Here is a 21,767-nt window from a genome sequence, read left to right as displayed (position 1 = left end):
CTTGCACGAGCTGTGTGTCAGGAAGTGTAGCATGTCTCAAGCATGTTGAGTGATCATGAGCAGAGCTGCTACCAGGAGAGCAGCCCAGGCTTTCCAGATGCACTCACCTTGCTGAGTCCAAGTGTAATCTCTCTCGTTTCTATGTAGAACAAATCTTACAGAAACACAGTTGAAGAGGTTGCTCAGCCTCAGCGTAATTTTTCCTCTTACAAGTTCTTCCCCAGAATGCTGGCATGTTGCCGACAAGTAGCAACTTCAGACACTATAAATAAAAATCACTGTCCTTAACAATGAAGATTTTTGTGCAGTGTTGAAGTCTTTGGACTGATTATTCAGCCTGCTGGAAGCAAAAGCGTGGTAAAGACTAGAAATTGAGTAAAGAGGAAGAATTACTGTGTTAGTTCTCAAAATTGGATTACCTTTACATTTGTCACTTCTGTTGTGTTTTTACTTTGTATTCGTCCCTCTTTCTGGTTTGATTTCAGGGAAGCATCCATTTTGTATTCCCCTCCCTAGGAATGATACCTGATTATGAGAGCTGAGGCTTGTCCCTGTATGGTTATGTCTTACATCACATCTGCATTTAGTGACCTCCCATTTTTGCAGCTGTTGCTGCGCTGGCTCTGTGCAGTGCTCCTTGAAGCCTGTAGTCTATAGGATTTGACCTCCTTGGAAGGAGCATTATTGAGTACCAGGGTTTCCAGGCAGCTGTGATCCCTTCATCATTTGTTTGTAGTGACATGATTGTTACGACCAGGGTCAGATCACATATTGTGAGCCCTGAGGAGCCAGAGAAGCTTGTGTTTTTTCTAGCTAATTTACCAGGCTTCAGAAACTTCATAGAATTGATTGATTTGTACCACGAGTGAGTCAATGATGTACTTTGAAAGCTGTTATGTATTTTCATGTGGCTGCAGGAAAGTGAAACAGCCCCCTCTCCCCCACCCACTTTTGCATATTTGAAAGCAAAATTCTTCAGACTTTTTATTAGCAACCACAACAGATGCTTAGCTTCTGAAACTGCTCTGAGGCATCAGATTGAGAGGAGCTGAGGTTACAGGCTCCATGCTGATGATACTGTTGGATTAAGCACTGTGGTCTTTATCATGCAAAGAGTGGGCATAGATATATTATTTTAAAACCCTGGTATTTGGCATCTCTTCTTGAAAGGGTTATATCTACTTGCTTCTGTCATCTGCATTTATAGATTAGGGCCTTAACTACATGTCTGTGTATGTTAACAGCTTCTAGGGTGGGAGTGGCCTCATTGAAAATGTGCTTTATGATCATGATGAAGTAATTGTTTGAGGCAAAAAGCCAGATTTTGTTTCTTCTTTTAAACATGTTGGGTAGTGAGCTGTCTTGCTTTTTTAGCTTGAGCAAAGCAGTGTCTCCTGGAGCTTCTTTACTCAGCCTGGAGTAGATATTAAGTAAGTGTCACATTGTTTCCACCTCCCTTGACCACTACTTTAGGAGATACCTGTACTGGAAGACAGAAGATCTTTTAAGTTCCCATCTAATTTATGAACAAGGGGGAGGTAGTGGCCTTTTCAGAACTGCTGTGAGCTCTGTAATTCAACTGAATTTGAAAAGTCCTTCCATCACAGACATGTTGATGTGGATGCTTTCTTTTGCTTGTCTTCATTTCTTGGTGCACTTGTGTGAGAAATGCTAGGATTTAAGAAAGGGAAAGAGAAGACATCTGTATCTAGTCTGCAAGAAAATAAAAAATTATAATGTAGACAAATTGAGTGGTCACAGGACCCTGACACAGAAGAAATGGAAGATAAAGCTGGGGGGTTTAGTGTTGCAGTTGTGGTGGGAGGTTTTGAGTTTTCATTGCTGTGCTTTACTCATCATTAATGGTGTTATCTGAATAATTAGGTTAATTATCCAATAATACAAGTGTTTGTGTGTGGGCAGAGTTCAAATCTTTGATATATCTGATAGCCTGTTGGGTAAAATTTTGTGCAAACCTGCTAACAAGACAGTGACCATTTATTTATGGTGTGTTTGGGAACTTAGCCATGTAATTCAAAAACATCACAGTGATTTCTTTAAAACTTCTAATTTTAGTTGTACGAAACCCCTGTGTTGATACAAGTATCAAAGCTCAACAAAAGGAAAAGAAGACATTTAGAACTTCAAGCAAGGAAAGACCTTGAGAAGAGATGATAAACAAGAAGTGGGTAGAAAAACAGTGATGACACATTAATCAGCTATTTAGGCAGGACGATTGAATGACATTTTTCTTTCTGACTTCTGTGAGAATACCAGCAAACCTGACTGAATCCACGTGAGTTTATTGAAGTGGTTGATGTGTAACTCCAGTGACAGTTAACCAAGTAGCACTTGGCGAGGTCTCCAGCAAAGGCTGGGCCACGCTGTGGCTCTCCGGTGCGCTGGTGCCGGCACAGTCCCGGTATAGGGCAGCTCTCCGACATGGAAGTGGCAGCACAGTCCTGGTGCAGGGCAGTGTGGTCCCTCACCCTCTTCCCCAGAGCCAGGCAAAAACCACATGCTTACACTTTCTGCTGCCGGTGTCTTCCTGCCAAAACCACACCTCCAGCAATGATGATGTGCATGATATGGAATTAAACAGTGCTAGAAACTCCATACCCCTTTTCTCTGTATGCAGGACACTGACTAATACTTCACTTAGGAGGTCTTGCACTACCTGAACTAAGTATTAAAATCCCATCTGAAGTTAGTGGGTGACAAGAAAAGGCAGCAGTAACAACTGGAAATGAAATTACTAATGTTTGGTTTTGGTTTTACAGTTAAACCAAACCCCATTCACCAGCATAAAGAATCAAAGGAACCACAACTTTTTACAAAAAGAAGGGGAAAAAAAATGGCAATAGCTTCTTTGAGGTGGTTCAAGGTGGTTGTAGCATGAGTTTTGTCTCACAGTGGCTTTGAAGCCCTGATGATAATGTGTTGGGGTTAAGGTTTCTTTGTAGTAGACTACTAAAGGTTTTTGAGGCTTTGTTTTACTTAGGTACTGCCTAGGTAAGAAGATTTTTTTAAAAAGCCACAAATGTGTACGTAAACACTCTGCGTCAAGAGTCATAAAGGTAGAGCAGTGACAAGATACAGCTTGAAAAAATTTGTGTGTGATATGTTGAATTTCAGCTGAAAGCTTCCCAGTGCATCTCTGGGGGTAGGTGAGCAAGTTGGTTTTCAGCCATGCTATTGAGTAGGTAGAGATAATGTTCTCAGGGGTCCCATGCTTAGAAGGCATTCTGTCTTCTTAGAGCTCTATCTGTGTTAATTTTTCTCTGTTTTGATCATCAGCTGGGCTGTGTTGATGGCAAGAGCAGAATGGTGCTTGGGAAGATGGAAGCCTAGAAAAGGCATGCCATAAACTGCATTTGTGCTGCAGTCAGGTTACATACTGACTTGTCTTATTCAAGGGAGCTTTAAATTTCCTTAAAACCGGGGTGACTTGCAGTAGTGCAGAGTTGGGTCTAGCCTGAAGGACCTGCCTGTGGGATGGGGAGGTTATCAGGCAGTTGGCTCAACTAGAGCACCGTGTTCCTGTGCCCCTGATGCTGCTGGTAGCTGGGCCATATTGCTGCTAAGCTGACCTTGGTTTGTTACAGTCACACATTCAGCTGCAGAAGAGGCTGCCTTTGGTTGTGCCAGACCCTTCTGGGGGTTCAGTGCTGGTGGCACCTGTGGCTTAGGCTGTGGGGGGAGTGGTCTCACCACAGTGCAAACTGTTGCGGAACCAGGTGGTTCACCTTCCCTTCTTGTTTGTGGCCCTACACCATTTTTTTCACTGTTAGAAATTACTTTAAAAACAAAACATTGATGTCTCAATTACAGTTTTTGAATCTGTGTTCTGTCTACCCAGGACAATTTTTAGGGTGTGTAACAAGAGTGGTCACTTGAGATTGGAGCATGGCCTGCAGAAAGCAGGGTCTGTCAGCTCCTGAGGTTGGGGATTGTGCCACCAGGTCCCAGAAGCCGCCCAGCCTGGCCAGTGCTGCTGCTCTTCATGCTGCTTTGTGAGCTCCCTGGGCTTGTGTAGCCTAGCAAAGAGCTCTGGAGAGCAGATTGGCTTGGTCAACACGAGAGCTTAAGCTGTTCCAGAGCAGATTCAGGAAAGGCTTGTCTGAGAGGAAGAAATAGCTTGGCTGCCTGGAGGATGAGGAGAGAGTTGCCTATAAACCTACCATATAGAAAGAGCAAAGGCCGTTCTCAGGTTTACTTTCCTCTCTGGCAGACTGTGCTGTACGTCCATAGAGAAAATTAAGATAGTCCACAAATTGAAGAGCTTGTAAATTATTACTCTAGATAAATTATAAAGCCCAGGAAGATCTAGTTCACTTTACACTTCTGTAGATTGCTCTGACAAGCAGAGTGAGTTGTAAGTTCACAACTTAGGAGTAGTAAAGTAGTGAAGTAACCTTTTAAAAGCTCTCTTCCTCTCCCTAAGACTCTTGTGTTCTGAAATGAGCAATAGTTACATAGCATCAAGCTCATGGATCGGTGCTTATAAAACCAAAATTCACACACAAAACTCTTCTGAGAAAGAGTTTGACTTAGAAGACTTTTGCATCAGAATCTTGTGAAGGCTTTCTGGGGAAGCAAGCTGATTTTTTTCCAAATTTTCAGAGGCATAGGTGGGTTAAAAACCACTGAAATCTTTTGTATATCAAGGAGTAACTTGATACTGAGTGTTGGGTACCAAATTGCAGCAGTTGTTATACTGCTCCTAAGTTTGAAGAGCAGAATAATTTACTGGGTTTTGCATTCAGCAAGTTGTAATTTTATTTTTTTGAGCATGGTTTCTGACTTTTTTTTGTTTGTTTGTTTTCCATTTGGCTGTTAGAAATTGATGTGGTTCTCAGATAAATGGGGATGTTTTGTTATTACATGCATTCTTCCAGGTTAATATACTGTATAAGAAGCTGCACAAGTATCACATAGGCAATATTAGTGTGAGACACTCAAGAATCTTCACAAAACCAGAAATTATGAAAATGGCTTTTTTATTGAATAGGAGCATATTCATCTTTAATAATTAACAGCATTAGATGGTTGACATCATAAGACTTTAAAAAATCAGCGCAAAGAGTAATAGCCCTCCATCAATAGTGGTTTTTGCCCAGCGCATGCAGCTTGTACTTCTTAGGTAGACAAGACAGTGTGCATTTTTGGAGTAAGGGAGACTGCTAAGTATTTTTTTGCAGCATGTTGGAGGCAAAATTGCTTTTCTGGAATGTGGCAATTCCTGAATTTCCATCTAAGGGGAAGCCAGATACAATCAGCTGTGTCACTTCCTAAAGCTGGCCTGGTTGCTGGATTTTCTGCCTGTTAGATACAGAGTGGGAGCAGGGGAGGGACTTCATCTCGTGCAGAATTTCCTAAGAAAGAAAGGTATCCAGCATCATGCACCTGCATGACAAGGAAGTGGGAATACTGTTCACACCTCAATTATTTAGTTGCCCTGGCTGTAAGAGTAAAGTGCATGACAGAGAAGCTATTGTGAGTTTTCCCCAGAAGATGGTAGCTACTCATCAGCTGAGTCAGTGGGTGGTCGGCCCTGGGTAAGCCATGAGGGGATGCCCCAGCCATCTTCAGCTCCCACCACTTAAATAATAAAGTATGGGAGCTATGGGAAAGTTCCATACTGGAAGAGGCCTCACTTTCCCTGCCTGTTTCATGCGGGGATAGCAGTGGGCAAAGGGAGGTCCCTTTCAGCCCTGCTTTCTTGTACAGGGGAGTAGCTTGCTTCCTTTTTGCCATTTCTGGAAAGTGTTTTAAACTCTGAAAGAAAAGATTTCTTTAGCAGAGTTGAAATGTGTTACATTGGAAATAAAATAGCTGTAAAAGAGATAATCTTATAAAATGTAAAACAGTGTAACAAAATATCTGAGTCTGGGAGCTGTGAGTACAGTAGTGTCTTTTAAGGATTTTAAATGGCTAGGTAGCTGGTTTCAACACTCAAGCACCATCCCTCTCTTGAAAGACTGATGGTCTTAAGATATCAAAGCATATAAAGACTAAGTCTTGCAGTGTAGCTCAGGTGATTAGGGATGAAGTGACTGTCACAGTTGTGTTAGTTCCAGCGGGGACTTCTATTTTACAGATGATAGAGATGGAAAAGGGCTACTGTGGGGAAGCAAGAGGAAGAAAAGGAAATCAAGAGTGTACCTGAGGACAGCAGTGAGGCTCCTGCAGTAGTGTAGAGGAGCGGATCTTGCATCCCCTCAGGACCTAATGGGGAAGAGGCTTTTGTCTTGTACTCACAGCAATGGTTTCTTTGGGAAAGAACTGCCTTGGCTTGTGGGTTTTTATGAGCAATCCCATCACCAAGGATCACTGCAAAATGTTTAATCTGGCATTTCTAAGTGATGAAATTAAAGAAGATAAGAATAAAAGCACTGTAATAGCAAAATCTATTTCCAGCTGCTTCTGCATAGAAACAGTGTCATATGCAGCACACCAAAATGCTTCCAGTTTTAACTGCTGTGTGTAAACACAGAAAGAAGCTCTGTAGGAAGAGGGAAGGTGTGTGGAGGTTCCTTTTTATTAACACCAGGGACAGGTAATGGGAGGGTTTTTTCTAAAGGTGCCTGTACAGTCTTTTTATGATGGAGGGTAGTAGTACAAGAGTGTAAAAAATTGTTGCTCTGAAAATGCTGCAGCCCAGGGTGTTTTGAATTACAAATCAACAAAATGTTTTCAACCCGCTTTTTAACCAAGTATTGGGGGTCTGGAACATTGTAAAGGGCAAGTACCTAGGGAAAGTATCCTGCTGAGGCACATTGTAACCTGAATTGCAACACTGAATCTGTGTAATGGCTGTATACAGATAAGAGCAAAAGTAAGGGGGAAAAGTAAAATAAAGGTGTATTAACACTAATGTGCTAGTGACCTATTTTTGTGTTATGTAGGTACAGAGAAAGAAATCCCCCTTGGGGTGTTGCTGCTCACTGATGAGTTACAAGTGAAGGTATGTGGTTGAGCCTGCTCCCCTCCTCTGCCTCGGCTGGGATCAGCCCTGGATGTGTCCAGTGCCATGGAGAGGACTTTGAATTGTTGAAATGCAGCTGCTGATTGATTCCTATTTTTATGGCTCAGAGCAGGCTTAAATAACACAGTAGGTGGGTCTTCTGGTATTTAGTGTTTTACAGCATTATGTATTTTTGTTGTTGGGAATTGTGTGGTGGTGAGCAGGATGACAAGGAAGCTTTGCAGTCTGCAGGGGATTGCGTCAGCTTTAGTGCTCTGTGCTGGACATCTCTCACAACACCATGAAACTCTTCCATGGTTACTAGAACAAGGGAGCCCTGTACGCACAGGCAGTAGGTGGCTGCCCCTCCACAAGCAGCTCTGTGGCTAATAGCACAAGATACAAAGCTTCTGAATGTAAAGTCTGTAAATCAGGCCAGTCCCAGTCTGCACCACTGGTGACCACATCCCAAGCTACTTCAGTGACAGGGCTTGGCAGCTGGGGTGTCCATGGCTCCTGTTGCTGCCATAGGTGATGTCTGGCCAAATGTGAGCACGTCTCAGTTTCTTCTGAAATCCCACCTTTACTAAAATAGCTGGGTTGTTTGCTCATTGTAGGGTTATAGCAAGTGTTCATGTTTCTTTGTGCTTCACAGGTGTTAAAGAAGCACAATTTGATTCATGTGTATTTTATAAACAGTTCACAGGGCTAGGACACTGCCTGTAGGTGGAAGTGGTAGTGTTGCTAGAGCTGTTGGAACAAATTTAGCTATGTCTGGAAATTTTGTCTTAATTTGCTGATAAGCCTCCAAGCTACGTTGTTTCTTCTCAAATATCAGAATTAGGACCCTTTTACTCCAAGCTTCTCTTTCAAGCTTTACCACTTCATTTTGCCTTTATGTTTTAGGCAAATCTTTGTGTGTCTATGCCTTAATTGTTATTAATTCTAAAATAAGGATACTTTATTCTTACCTGTCTTCTAGGCAGGATTTGTTCATTGCTGCCTCTGAAGTAGAAATTGCTCTGCAGATTTGAACAGCTTTCCAGGCACTAAATAAGCATTTCTGTTAATGGGTCCTCTGACTTGGTGCGAGAGGGAAATGTGTGTGAAGCACTCCGTTGTGCCATCTTGTGGTGTCCCCTGCCTTGTTCCCTACAGTAATGTGAAAGGTGCTTTTCTTCTCTAAACACAGCAGATTTATTGGCATCTCTTCTGATATCTGAGCACACGTTAAAAAAAAAAAAATCAACTAAAAACTGTTCCCTATACCAGCCTCTGCCATCCATAAAATACAGAAATTGGGAGCCATAACAGAGCAGGCTTGAATATTCAAGGTAGTGTGGTAGCAATAAGGACCAGTGAAATGCTGTGATCTGCACAGCATTCCTGTGGCAGGCAGGCTCACTCTCTGTCCATGGCGCCAGTAAGGGGGCCTTGTCAAGGAGGCAGTGGTTGACTTGAGGAATGGTAATAGAGAAGCATGCAGCAGAGCAGCCCTTCATGGGGGTGGCTGAGGTGCTGCAGAGCTTACCCCTGTCTTGGGCAGGAGAGAACTGTACTGATGCAAGCAGCAGCTCCCCTTACTGTGTTTTGGTCTTTGACTGGCCACAAAGGCACCAGCGACTTAGGTGAGCCTGGGAATGTGTTCAACTTGGCTAAGGGTCAGCTCAGGGAGGGAGAAACTCAGTTTTTTGTGTGTGAACTGAAATGCACTAACCCCTTCCTAACAGATCTTCTCCAGCTGCAAAAGGCTGCTTTAGTATTGGTGTATAAATAAGTGGACATTAGGAATAGGAGTGAATGAGGTCTGTCAATGGTTTTATCATAGATGACGCTTCAAAAGTAGTTGAGACTGAATGATCAGAGTCAAATTCAACGGAGAGGGCTGGGTGGGTGAAGGTGGTGGTGCTGCAAGCCCTCAGATTGGGGCTGAGCTGGGATCTTTTGCCGGTGTCAGTGCTCTGTGGAGAAACCCACCATATGCCAAGTGATGCCACCATTTCAGATGATGCAGCATACATGTTCCTGTTATGCCTGAGCTAATCAGCCCTCCAAAAAGCCCTCCAGGATGTCAGCTAGCCTCTTTGTGTTAGGGAGGCTCAGTCCTTTTAGAAGGAGCTGCCTCACTCAAATCCAGCTCTAATATCTCTAACATGGTTCTGAAGGGGGGCTTTTATCTAATCGAACTCAGCTGCTTCAGGATGAAGCATTTACAACATCAGGCATGCAACCCGGGAAATGAACGGTCAATCCTATAGGGACTGAGGGAGGCTGGATGCTCTAACATGTATTGATTCATCCGTGTTTTAACAAAACAAAAACTGTATTAGTGCTGCTGCTTTACCTCACGTTATTGTGTGTACATTAGATACTGAGTCAGCAGTAGCAATGGAAAGCTAATGAGAGAAATCATAAAGCAACTAATAAAGGTGGAAACTTAAAAATGATGATGTTTTGGATAATAATAGTAATGAGTAATGATAAAAATGGGGATGGCATAACTAAGGTATATACAGGAAAGTGACTGTCTTCTGGATTCAAGGCATTCTCAAGATGATGGCTATCACAAGAATGTGATAAGAAATAAGAAAACTTGTTTTAAATGCTTCTTTCCTCAAGTAAATGATAATGGAAGAGACTGAGTGAATTTTGAGGCTGACAAAATGGCAGATGCTGGTGGCAAAAGTAACTGTGGCAGAAGGAAAGGTATGGAGAGTAGAGTGCATTTTAAGAAGTCAGATTGCAACAGTTGATCGAAAAAAGTACAAAGCTGGTTGGTTTTGGTTTTCTTTTTAGTATCTATGTCAATCAGTTTCCAGCAAGAGAAAAATATTTGGTTAATCATCTTTTTTTTGAGATTTCAGCAGAAGGAAGTTTCAAAACATCTGTGGTAGTGAGTGGTGGGAGCATCATGCAACTTCCCAGGGCCCATGAAGTGCTGAGGTGGTTTCATTGTGTTTCATATCTAGTCATGAAGACAAGTATGCTCACTGTGTTTTCCAGAACTCTTTATTCCCAGGCATTTTAAAAAGGGTAGTAGTGTTTTTCAGAAGATTTTCATTTCCTTATGAATTTGAAACTGCTTCAAGTATAGGTAAGGTAGCTTCAGTTGCTGTGGTTTGTCTGGCAAAATAGATGCAATTAGCACAGAGCTGTGTTTCTCTACTGATCTTCCCAAGAGTGACTGCCAGGTCAGGTGGCTGGGTTAACCCACTGCAGCCCTGTGATTTAACCTACAGTACTAAAATGGGTAATAAGGCTAGGATTTGACAGTAAATGACAAAATGCATCTGTATGTTTGTTATATTGATATGCTCACAGAGAATCTATGTTACTTACTGAAACGTATTATGTGTTCTGGTAAATAGAAGATGACCTTGTAGGCTGTGAATCTCTGGAAAAATAATAGCCAGGGTATGTTTTTGGTGAATGTTTCTGAATTTTAACTTGTTTCATGTACATTCTGAGCAGTGTAGGGAGTGTTACAGAATTTGGGATTATAAAAACATTAAGAAATCATCAACTCGGGTATGTGTGTGTGAGTAGGAGTCATTTAAAATTTAAATCATAATCCTATTTTATGCTTTAAAAAAGGCAGAGTAGGAAGACAGACCAAAGCTGCTGTTAACTAAATATAATTCTCTTTTATTGTCCTTTCCATGGAGCGACAGGCAGGTTGTGTACCCTGTATAAAATTTGCCTGGATGTCCTTGCTTCCTTCACATCAGTCACTTGCAAACCTTTTGGTTTTACAGGTGTGTTAAAGCATGAATCAAATCCTCAGCCTCTTTCTTTACCCTGCATGTGTTTACCTTTTGATAGGATCTTTTAACTTGATTAATGATTGAGTACTACTGGTGACCAAACAGAATGGTTATGGAGGAGTGGGGTTGTGATGCATTAAGCTAAACAAGTGAGATCATTTTGTTATCAGATGATAAGGTAGATTAGCCGTGCTCAGTCAACATTCCTGATGGGCTGTGAGCCAGGGAGCTCTTTGTTCCAGGTTATCCCTGTGTCTGCTGCTCTGAGTCTCTGGACTTCTAAGTGACTTTGACCATGACTCTTCTGTGCTCAAGGTTCCCCAGGTGCAAAATGAATATAACAGTGGCAGAACCTTCTTGGTAAGATTCCTGACGATTGCTTGAGAGTAAGGGTGGCTGCTTCTGCTTTTAGTTTCTTTGTATGAAGAAATTAAAAACCCCAGGAAATGTAGAATCTGCCTATTCATGAAAAACAGCACTCCTGGATGCTTCTGAAAGCCCTAGACAATTGTGCAATCACATGCATACTCGTTATTCTTGTCAGAGGAATGCGCAGAGACCTGGGTCTTCCTGCACAAAAATTACTTGTTTCTTAAAAGTGGGCTTGAACTGTCAGTGTTATGCCAGTGCCTCTGCCCTTGGCAGCAGCATCACGTTTCTCAAGGGAAGGACTAGAGTGGTGTGTTTTTTTGAGCAGACTGCAATACGTGTTCTATTGCTCTTGCAAGTACTAACAACCATGCAGAATCCTATTGTCAGAGACATGGATGAGCCGGTATCTTTAAGAGCCATTATTTGTTTATGCACTGCAGCCTTATTGAGGAGAAGGAAGTCATTGAAAACAAACCATTCATGTTTCACAGCTCATCCAGCAAGTCTTGGGTTGAACTGGGGTACGGGCTACCCTGTTGCTAAACGTGAGCAAAAATGGTGACGTTAAAACTCAGATGTTGCTGTAAAATTTCAGAACTATTAGAGAAGAAAATCAGAAAGCAGTAAACTAAAGCTGATCCTTTCAAGGGTCACGATGTGAACTCAGATTTTAACAGCTGAAGTTGTGATAAATGCCAAGCCTCATCTTAGTCAATTCTGCCATTGTAAAAAAAAAAAAAAAAAAAAAAAAAAAAAGTAGTCCTGCTGTAGTCAAGATGGGACATTAATTTTGCAGTAATAATTGACCTTGTCTTCAACTGATTTTTTTGTAAAAATCAAACTCTTACTTGTTTGTGAGAGTCTCAACTACAAAAACTGTAGAAATTTGTGTTACTGGATTAGAAGCTTCAGGCTTTTTTTTTTTTTTTTTTTTTTTTTTTTTTTGGTACCATCTTTTTGCTTAAGAGTAGCTCTTTACCTGCTGAGTGGGGAGTATCATTTTACAGCAAGGCTCTCCTTTGTATGTAAATGCACCTTAGGGTAAGTGGGGTTTTCAGCTTTGTTGGTTTTAGAAAGATCACTTTGGGACCATTGGTACATCTGCCACTAGAATGTACACTGCCCTGTGCTCTGTTGGAACATTCTTTTCTGACATGATTTTGTCAGGGCCTTCTGGTTACCTGGTTTACATTTAACTTTGTTGTTTGGACTCCTCATGTGTACTGTAGTCATGTTAAAACGACCCTTTCTAGGCTCATAAAGTAGCTTGAACCCATATTTGCAAGCAAATATTTTATAGCAAGACTGTGACGTGATTTTCCTGTAATGAGCTGTTGCACTGTGGTGGCATACACAGAGCACTGATGTCTCTAATGCTGTTGGCCACTATCTAGAAGGCAAGTATGGCAAGCATTTCTTCAAAAGGTTTTCTTTCCCCTGACTGTCTCACTTGTGCATCTGAGGTGTAGTGACCAGAAGCTGCTCTGCCTGACACTGGAGAGATTTTTTTGGTGGTGCCAGTGCAGAGAGGATGCCTGATCACCTACCCCTCTTCAGATGTGGGCAGCTTGTGGATGGGTTCACCAGCAAGAGTGGCACTCTTACTGATAGCAGAGCTGTTTTGTGAGCACAGGGATGTGATCTTCCCCAGAGGCTCCCGGGAGAGTGGTGTGTACCTACTGTGTGTGGCTGCCCTGAGGAGACGAGTGAGGGAGGGAAAAGGTCAGGGTTTTATTACTGTGAGAGAAAGCTGCTGTTAGGCTGGAGAAACTGTGGTTGAGCAGTGGAAAAACCCCTTGGGTAGGTCCTTCCCCTTTCTCTTCGTGCTGGATTGTGGAAGAGATACTTGGGATAGGTGTAGCTGGGAGGAGAGCACAAGAGGCTGTCTCTCCCTTACGTGTGAGCAAGGAGATGAAGCAGGCTTGTGTAACAGGGCCAGCCTGTCATAAGGGGACTTCAGTGAAGGGTTGAGCCTTACAGGAGGCACGGGTTATTCTGCAGCAGTTTGGCTCTACACCAGTGGTAACCAGAGAACTGGGTCTAATCACATCAACCCTGAAACAATCTGCTAATATTCAGCACTGCTACAGCACTTGTGCTCTTAGGATTTAGCAAGATGTTATTCAGCTGAAGCTGAAATCCAATCCCTGAAGTGTTTGAACAGTGTCCAGAGCTGGATGCTGGGTTGCCTTCTCAGCCTGCTTCTTCCTCTCCAAGTGAGGAACATGTTTTGTGTCAACCCGATCACTTGATCCTGGATACTTACTGAGCAGGGCTGAGTTCAGGAGGTCCTACCTGTGTGAAAAGCTCTGGCAGGTGTTTGAACTGTGTCTTTCTTTTTTTTTTTTTTTTTTCCAATCTGGAAAATGATGTAGCCAACAGCAGATAATTCTATAGGTAAATCAACAAACAGTACTGTAGTTTTGCCAAGATGAGTCATTCCTTTTGCAAAGCATAAAATCTGTGAGTGGGATGTGCTACTGGAGACTGGAGTGATATGATATAGAATCATTAAATTTTGATTGGCAGTAGCTTCCAAAATATTAGTTTTGTTGTGCTTTCTCCCCAGAGCCACTGGTCTCTCTAGTCTAACTGCATTTTTCCATTGCCTTTGCTGGAGAAGAAATGCAGGTGCTATCAATGAGAAATCTTTTCATTCTTACCCTAGAATGCCCCCAAATGTGTCCAAAACTCCCCCGTTTGCCCACAGTCTCATATATTGCTAATAATATCATGATAATCTCATACATTTTTTCTTACATTTAAGTACATCCTATATTCCTGGTAGGACTTCTCATCCTCGCTTCTTTTTAAAATGTGACTAAGATTTCTGTTATATTTTCTGGAGAGATTAATTAAATACATTTCTTCAGTTCAGTGGTGTGCTAAGTAGCTTATAGCTGATCAGATTGCAGCAGTCTCTTCACTGTGTTCTACTGGATCGGATCCCAGTTTTGCTTTCTTCAGTATATGACAGCAGAGGGAATCCACACTCACTCTGCTAGAGGCTTTTTTCCTCTGGTTTCAGGATTTTCCTGGAAAAGAATCTTTTATAATATTAAATGTTTTTTACAAATTCTGTTCTTCTTTATTTTTTCAATAGGTGTTGGCATCATGTCGGGCATTTCTTTTAACATCTCGGATTCCCACCAAGGTAAAAACCACTGTGTTTCTATAAGTTCTCTGGGGTAACAAATGAAAGTTACAGAAACTAAGTAGCAAAAAATTAGTATATTCTGGTTATACTTGTACATCTGTTAAAAAAAAAATAGATAATTGAGGAATGGTGTGTTGCATGGTGTTGACTTAGAATGGAGCTTCTACTAGTATATGCCTTAAATGCATTTGTGAGTACATACATACATACATATATATATATATATATATGTATTTATACACACACACCTTTTCAGAAGCATTTTAACTTCTAAAAATGCAGGCTGCTGAAGAGTTACACTGTAAACTCCAACTTGAAGAACTGTGAGATGAGCCTAATGAATTTTACAGAAGGACAGTTTATGTGCAAAGAAGCTGATGGCATTATTCCCTCTAGTGTTTGCAGTGTCAAATAGGATTATATTTGATTTGGAGGCAGAAACTGTGTTGAGTTTTATTAAATTCTGCTGTTTTCTAATGATTTTTGCTGTTCATTTTGAAAAGCATTTTGGCAACTTGTCTTGCCAATGCCAGTGAATTATTTTTTCTGTGCCTGTGACAATTTGTAATGACTTGTAGAAGAGAAAGATGATTTCCACATGAATAAAAATGACTGATGTGAAAGAAGATCTCTCGTCCAGGTTGGAATCGGTGAATGGGAATCTGGCACATATCGTATTTTGTTGTATTTTACACATGTGTGTCTAAGTGTGTGCATATATATATATGTATGTATATATATGTATATATATATGTGTGTTTGTGTATATATATGTATATATATATATATACATACTTTATAGAAAATACAGAATCAATAAATGGAACTACTGATACCAAATTTCCAATTATAGCCACTGGTAAGTGTGACCATCCTTACCTATAATTGGAAGATGCTGACTGACAGGTAGGATGAAATGCAGCTTGAATTTCTGCTGATATTTACTTTCCTCAGTTGATCACCCTGTCCCTGCAGCACAGATGTCTGTGGTGGTTGTCTGTTGGTGTTTGGATCACTGCAGTTTTCAGCCAGGGCTTTTTAAGACAGGGTTTGGTGGCTGCTTGCTTGGAAACATAGATCCAGTTGATGAACAGCTCAGACATCAGTGCAATGGCAATATGATAGACAGGTGGTGATAGTGATCTTGTTAAACATTAGCAAGGCCGTTGTAAGTCATCAAAAAGCTCTTGAAGGTTTGGAGTACTAAGTGATAACTTAGGCTGGGGTTTGGAGTACTAAGTGATAACTCTGTTTAGTTGACTGTTTCAGACAATTCCCATAACTCATTAAATAAATTTTTATAGTTGAAAAACTTGGTTTTGTTTTCATTAAAATCTAAAATATGTATTCTTTACTAGTAGAAGTAAATAGAAGGAAGATGATGAGAAGCTATGCTTATGATTTATGTAAAAATTAAACTTTTTATGTCTCAACAATTATTAGGATGGTTGAAAATGCCTTTCTAGAAGGGTTAGTGAAACTTTGTAAGTTTTGTAATGTCTGTAATATTTTCAATAGCTGCTCAGAAGCTTTCTGAGCCTGAGAACTTCCATGTAATTGGCAGACAGTAACTCCTAGAAAGACAGCTGAGAACATCCAGCTTTATTTCTCTGGGGACCTCTAATAAAATTGAGTATGCCTAGAGATGGCCAGTTGTGAGTAACTGTTACTGCTACATTCAGTTCCAAGCTTCACTTTTCCTTAAACAATGCTGTTGAGCTATATCTACTAAACAAGGATCAAAGTTAAAAAGAATTAATGTTGGTTAACTACAATACCAACTCACACTACTATCCTTAGAGCAAAGATATCACAATGGCCACCTCGTAACTTCACACTCTGATCCAATCAGTTCATTCCTACTATTCGAGATGGACTGATTGGGAAGGAAGGACAGTACTTCAAGCCTGCTAATTCTTGCTACATATCTGTATAAAATGTGATTGCAACACTTGTAAATGTTGTATGTGTCATCAAGCCCACAAATAAGTGTATAAAATATTGGTACGAATGTAATTCAGATTTGTGAATGTATTTCAACTTCCATTAAGTTTTGGTTGAAAAAATTGAAAACTAGGAAATTAGCTGTCTGGGTAACTGAAAGGTTCCTAAATGAGAGGCATGCATAGCTTTTTAAGAGGATTTTAGAAACGTATAATTTTGGGTAATAAATGAGATTATGCCTTTTAAAACCTTGTAAAAATTATTTCTTAGTTTGAGGTAGATGATGTTTAGAATGTGTTACATTTTTCCTGCAAAGCAAGGACTGTAAGTTCATACTTTTATCTAGAAAAATGAACCAAAGATGAGCTGTAGAGATAGTGCCATGTTTCCTGATATTTGTTAATTCTAAGCAAGAGGATTTGCAGACTAAATTCTTGGGTCTGGATCTGTGTGAACTTTTTGGGTATTTTTGATTGTGTATTCATAGATATATGTTTGCACATACTTTAGCAAAGAAAGAACCTTCAATTAGATAGGTAAATAATTTTCAAAATATGAAGGATTTCAATCACAGAAACTCCCCCCTTAAAATTTCATTGTGATTTAGGTAAACAAATATTTAATTAGTACGGGGGAAAGAAGAGCTTTTGCCTTCTGTATGTGTAGTCTTGCTTAATCCAGTAGCCAACAATAGCTGCTATAGATTTTTTTGGTGGGTTTATTTTTTTCCTTTTTTTTTTCTTTCTGCCCAAAGTCAACTGCACGGGGCCATGTCATCACAAAAGATTGCCAGCCCTAGCTTAGAAGTGAAGCACTGAAGAGAAGTTAATGCTTTACACTTGTGAAAATGCAAGGTGTTGGTACGAGCTCTGCGAAGATTCTTGCCCTTGTCTCTCCTGCCTCAGTTCGCTGTGCTCACTCGCTTCATAACCAGATGTGTAGGCACCCTGGAAACTGCCTGTTTGCTGTGGCAGCTGCCCCTGCAGCAGAATGTGTGAAATGAAGCACATGAAGCCTCAAAATCTTCAGAATAAAGTTCGTTCACCAAGAGAGGTTTTTGGCGGAAGGTGAATTTTGCTCAGAAATTGGAGGGGCAGCTTCTGATGCTGCCAAATCATCAGGGCAGCTGAAGGGATAAGGATTTAGAAATAGGCAGCAATGAACAAAGAGAAAGTAATAACAAAAGTTTTCTGGAAAGCTTTTTGATAGTTGGAAGCTGGTACTGCTCTTCCTGACTTCCTGAGGTGCTGTTGCAGCCTTTACAGGGACGGAGTCTCGATAGCTGTGTCTGGGTTCTGAGCACCCCAATAGTCATTCAGGGCTGACTTTTTTCACAAATACAGGAGTAGAATGATATGGTGCTTGCCAGTTAGCCTGGGAGCACCCTGACTGTGAACCTAGGATAAGATAAAGGACAGGAAACTTCGTGCAATTCAGACAGACTGCTCAGTTACAATGGTTTCAGTGAGAACTAAAAGGAAATGACCAAGCTCATGTCTTGCCCTGTAGTTATGACTCAGTCCAAGAGGTTTGTTTCTTTCTGTATATCTCGACTGTCAAGATGTTAGTCTACATAATTGTGAATTCAGATCTTAGCACACTCCCTGTAACCCTAGATTTGTCCTTGGAGAAGAATTCCCCACTGCCTTCTGAGCTTCCATTTGGATTCTGTATGTTCTTCCCTGCCTAGTCTGACTGTCATCCAAACAAACCACTCAGACAAAGCTTATGTATCACTTCCTCTCATACTTTTAGACAAGCCAAAGCACTCCTTGGGTGTTTATGTTCATATCTGTATCTATCTATAGATGGTATTTTTATTCATATCTATATATATAGACAGAGAGACATATATGTATAAAATTGTGTGCACATGTCCCTTTAGGTTCTGTGCAGTAAAATTTTTCACGTCTATGATCAATGTAACTAATGAAAGAATAATGTGGAGCTGTAAGGATTGTAATAAATGATTAATCAGTCACAAGAGTACACATCAGTAGGGTATTTATTAATGATGCTTTTTATAGTAAAATTTTTTCATAAAATTGATTATAAGCTTATGTGCTTATAGCTTGCAGTAAAATGTCCAGTGTGGTATTCCTATAACCTCTAGTAACCATTTAAACCTGTAACAAGCAAATGTAAGTATTCTTTTAATGAAAAATGCACCCAGATATTAACAAGTACTTAGTGTCAATTACAGAAACTGATGTCAAATATCAGTAGCCTGCTCAAGGTTTTCTTAACCTCATTGAGAAGTGTAAGTGCTCTTTAAAATAAGATGATGTTTGCACTAATGTGGTGTTTTCTTTTCTAACTACAGTTAGAACTAACTTTCAGCTACTTGGAAATCCAAGGAGTAACTTCCAATAAACCTGGCCAGGTGAGTGTATTCTAGATAAAAGATACTTGTTTACTCATGGGTAAATCTGTTCTGGTCAAGGAGGTAATGCTCTAACATGCAGGTGTCCCCTTCCACTGAGCACACTGTGCATTTGTATTCTCACATTCATGCTGGTCTAAAGTCTTAACAATAACAACAAGAATTTAGAGAGTCAGTTTTAGGAATCTGTTATTCAGGTGGAATAATGATAAGAAACAGATTGGTTTTTTTCCTAATTCAGTATGATACAAGTTTCCATTTGTATCATAAGTGGATCTTTTTCTCAGAGCTGGTAAATGGTGACTGGTATGCAATCATCACCACACAAGCTGCAGTGGCTTCTGTGGCTTCTTCCTTTATGGGGAAGCCAAAAGCTACTGCTTACATTGCAGGCAGAAATGCTTTGCTTTCAACTATTCTTCATGCCTTTACTGTGTGCAACACAAAATATATTTGACAGTAAGTTATGTGCCCAAAAAAGTAAATGTCAAAGAGAAGGTGCTGAAAAGAAGATGCCTTTAGAGCGTTTTTAATTCATAAAATGAGCATGTTGACAAGATTTGACAGTTCAATTGTATCAAAGTCTTCATGTGTTTCATGTGTGTTTGGCTTTTAAAGAGCTTTTTAAGGGTAGGAGTGCCTGAGATACTTTGAACTCTGAAAAGCTCTCATTGTATTAACATGTCATCTTCTTAACCAGTCTTTTGAAGCTTTCCTTAAAGGAGGGGAAAAAAAGGTCCAGGTGTTTTAATGGGGAGGCATTTACTAAATTCTAAGTTTTTGTGGTTTTTTTTATTTAAGGTACTAAAATGCCAGGTAACTATTGCTAATTACTCCTGGAGGCATAGACAGTCACTGTTGTAGCAGAGTTTACAAGAGATTTTTCAGTAGCCTCAATGAGCATACACCTTTCCTAAAGTATTTTTTTAAGGTTTTTCATGTTTACACTCATTTGTGTTTTAATTGTGTGAGGCTTATACCTGAAGACAGGCAGAATCTTGGATTATTGCTTGTGGAGCAAATGATATTGTTGCAGTTTTCCTGCTAACAGCATAATTATAGCTGTGATATCAGAAGGGTGTAGTTTTGTGCTGGGTATCTTGCAGAAAGCTATGAAGGGCTTCCCATGGTAAGATAAGTGAACAAATAGAGTAATATAAGGAAACGTTGTGCAAATATTGGTGATGATGAAAAACAGTGGTAAGTTGCCCACTCATTCGTCATCAGGGAGTGGTGGCAACAGGCTCAGGAGTTGAAAAGGTGTGAATTGTCTCAGTGTGCTTTAGGGGTAATACAGCCTCTTCTAGGATTATCCTGGTGATGACCCTAGGCATGAATTGGGAACCAAGAGAGCCCTGGGAACCAGCTTCAATAAGAAGCAATCCTCTGTATCATACTGCACAGAGTACCCTCTCCTGCTGTCTGTCTACACTTAGTTATTCCTATTGTTACCTTCTCACTGTCCGTGCACAGCTTCTCATCTGAAAGAGATTATGACTTGGGCTGTGCTAACTATCCACCCTGGAGTAAACAGAAACATTACACTGCTTCCTGTGATGCAGCCGAAAGCAGCAGCAGAGCTGATGTGTCACTCTTACCATAATCTGATTTGATTCTGAACACTCAATCTATACCTAAGGGAGGTGGGTTGCAAAAGGCTTTGTTTATCCCCCTCACTCAAGCACGTATCCCCCAGACAGCAGGGCAGTTTTGCTGGCTGAGTTACTGCTTCATCTGCACTGAGACAACACAGTACCACAGCATTTTCTTAAACAGCACAAAACAAAGCACTAGAGCTTTTCCAGAGGATTGCAGCCACTAAAAACTTTTACTTTTTGCTGGAGGAAACAGGCACCCTGCTCATTCAATAGTTTCCCGTCAGTCTGAGCCTGCCTCTCCTGGTGTTCTGGGACGTGTTTCAAAAGAGGACAATGCTGTGAAAAGTTCTTGGTTTTCGAAGTGTCAGCTGAGGTCAAGATCCTTTGAAAATTGTATTCCCGTGGGAAGCAGGGCACTGTTAGAAAAAGCAAAGTTTGAGTATGGGGGTCTTGTACATTCAAGAACAACTTTCAGAAACTTTACCTGGAGCAGTGCTGTGTCATGTCTTAAAGAATAACAGATTCCTACAAGCACGGGAAGCATTCAACTGGCATTCAAAATGCCTTCCTTTTTAAAGGGATAAAACATATATGATACCCAGTTCTCAGCCTCTTGCACTTTTATTTCTAGTTGGTTATGGAAACTGAGAAATGCAGCATCTCCATGAAGATGGCATCCTCAGAGGATGTGAACGAGGTGCTGGCACACATCGGGACCTGCCTCAGGAAGATATTCCCTGGACTCTCACCAGTGTAAGTCTGCTTTAGGGCACCTCTAGTAGGAACAGATTGTGTGGAAGTGGTGACCAGCCACCACTTCTTGTCTGCTGGTTTCCCCTCCCTGATCTCAGAAATGCACTGAGGATATGAGAATCACCTTGAGGCAAGCACTAAGCTCTTGTCCAGGTGTATGGCAGAACCAGGAGAGTGTAGAGCATAGGTAGACTTTTATGTTGATCTTGTAGGGTCATAAAAACCTTGGTTTGAAGGTGGGTGCACGTATTTGAAGTCTTACATTTTCATTTTACCTTGTTGCCTCTCCAGTTTCAGGTATAGCTTAGGTTCTGTCATTTTTTGTTGTAACTTACTCCTTTTTTTGTTGTTGGGTTTTTTTTTTTCCCACCAGAAGTAAAATCTGAGTTGGGAGAGGAGGGAAAAGTTCCATTTACTTTCATTGTTTGTGAAACAATGTACATGATTGTGAGCCTTGTTCTTCAAAACTGAGCCCTGGGCAGTCTTGTCATATATTTCCTATGGTTTAACTGACTCCTTGAACTACCTGTTTCCTTTTCTGGCTTTTCTTTTCAGTGCATTATTTGTGCCTTTGGTTTTCTCTTTTACCGTGCCTCTGGATTCTATAATCTTGCAGCAGTTCTCAGTAGTTCTTCTTCATTTTCTTTTCTATCTTCTCTGTCATTGCCTCATCTTCATTGCTCTCCACCAAGTCATGCAGCTCTACTGTATTCTCCTCAGCTCCTGGTTTTCAGCATTATTAGAAAAAATGGGCTGTGGAAAAGCATTTTCCCAGACATGTTGATTTTCTATAAGTGAACTTTAGTAACAGACACTCGATGTGAATGGT

General features: G+C 40.7%; 1 protein-coding gene across 2 annotated transcripts in view; it reads left to right on the top strand.

The window, feature by feature from the left end:
* CARMIL1 (capping protein regulator and myosin 1 linker 1) overlaps positions 1-21,767 on the top strand; it is a 193,410-nt gene that overhangs the window by 67,013 nt on the left and 104,630 nt on the right. For both annotated transcript variants that reach the window (XM_082280169.1, XM_082280168.1), the window contains exons 3-5: positions 14,207-14,257; positions 18,528-18,587; positions 20,817-20,938. In XM_082280169.1, the coding sequence (XP_082136295.1) occupies positions 14,207-14,257; positions 18,528-18,587; positions 20,817-20,938 (233 nt within the window). The remainder of the gene's footprint in view (positions 1-14,206; positions 14,258-18,527; positions 18,588-20,816; positions 20,939-21,767) is intronic.

This window comes from Coloeus monedula (genome assembly GCF_965178545.1).
Source record: "Coloeus monedula genome assembly, chromosome: 1".
NCBI lineage: Eukaryota > Metazoa > Chordata > Aves > Passeriformes > Corvidae > Coloeus > Coloeus monedula.
Note: the sequence above shows the minus strand (reverse complement) of the source record. Positions and strands in the feature narration are given on the sequence as shown.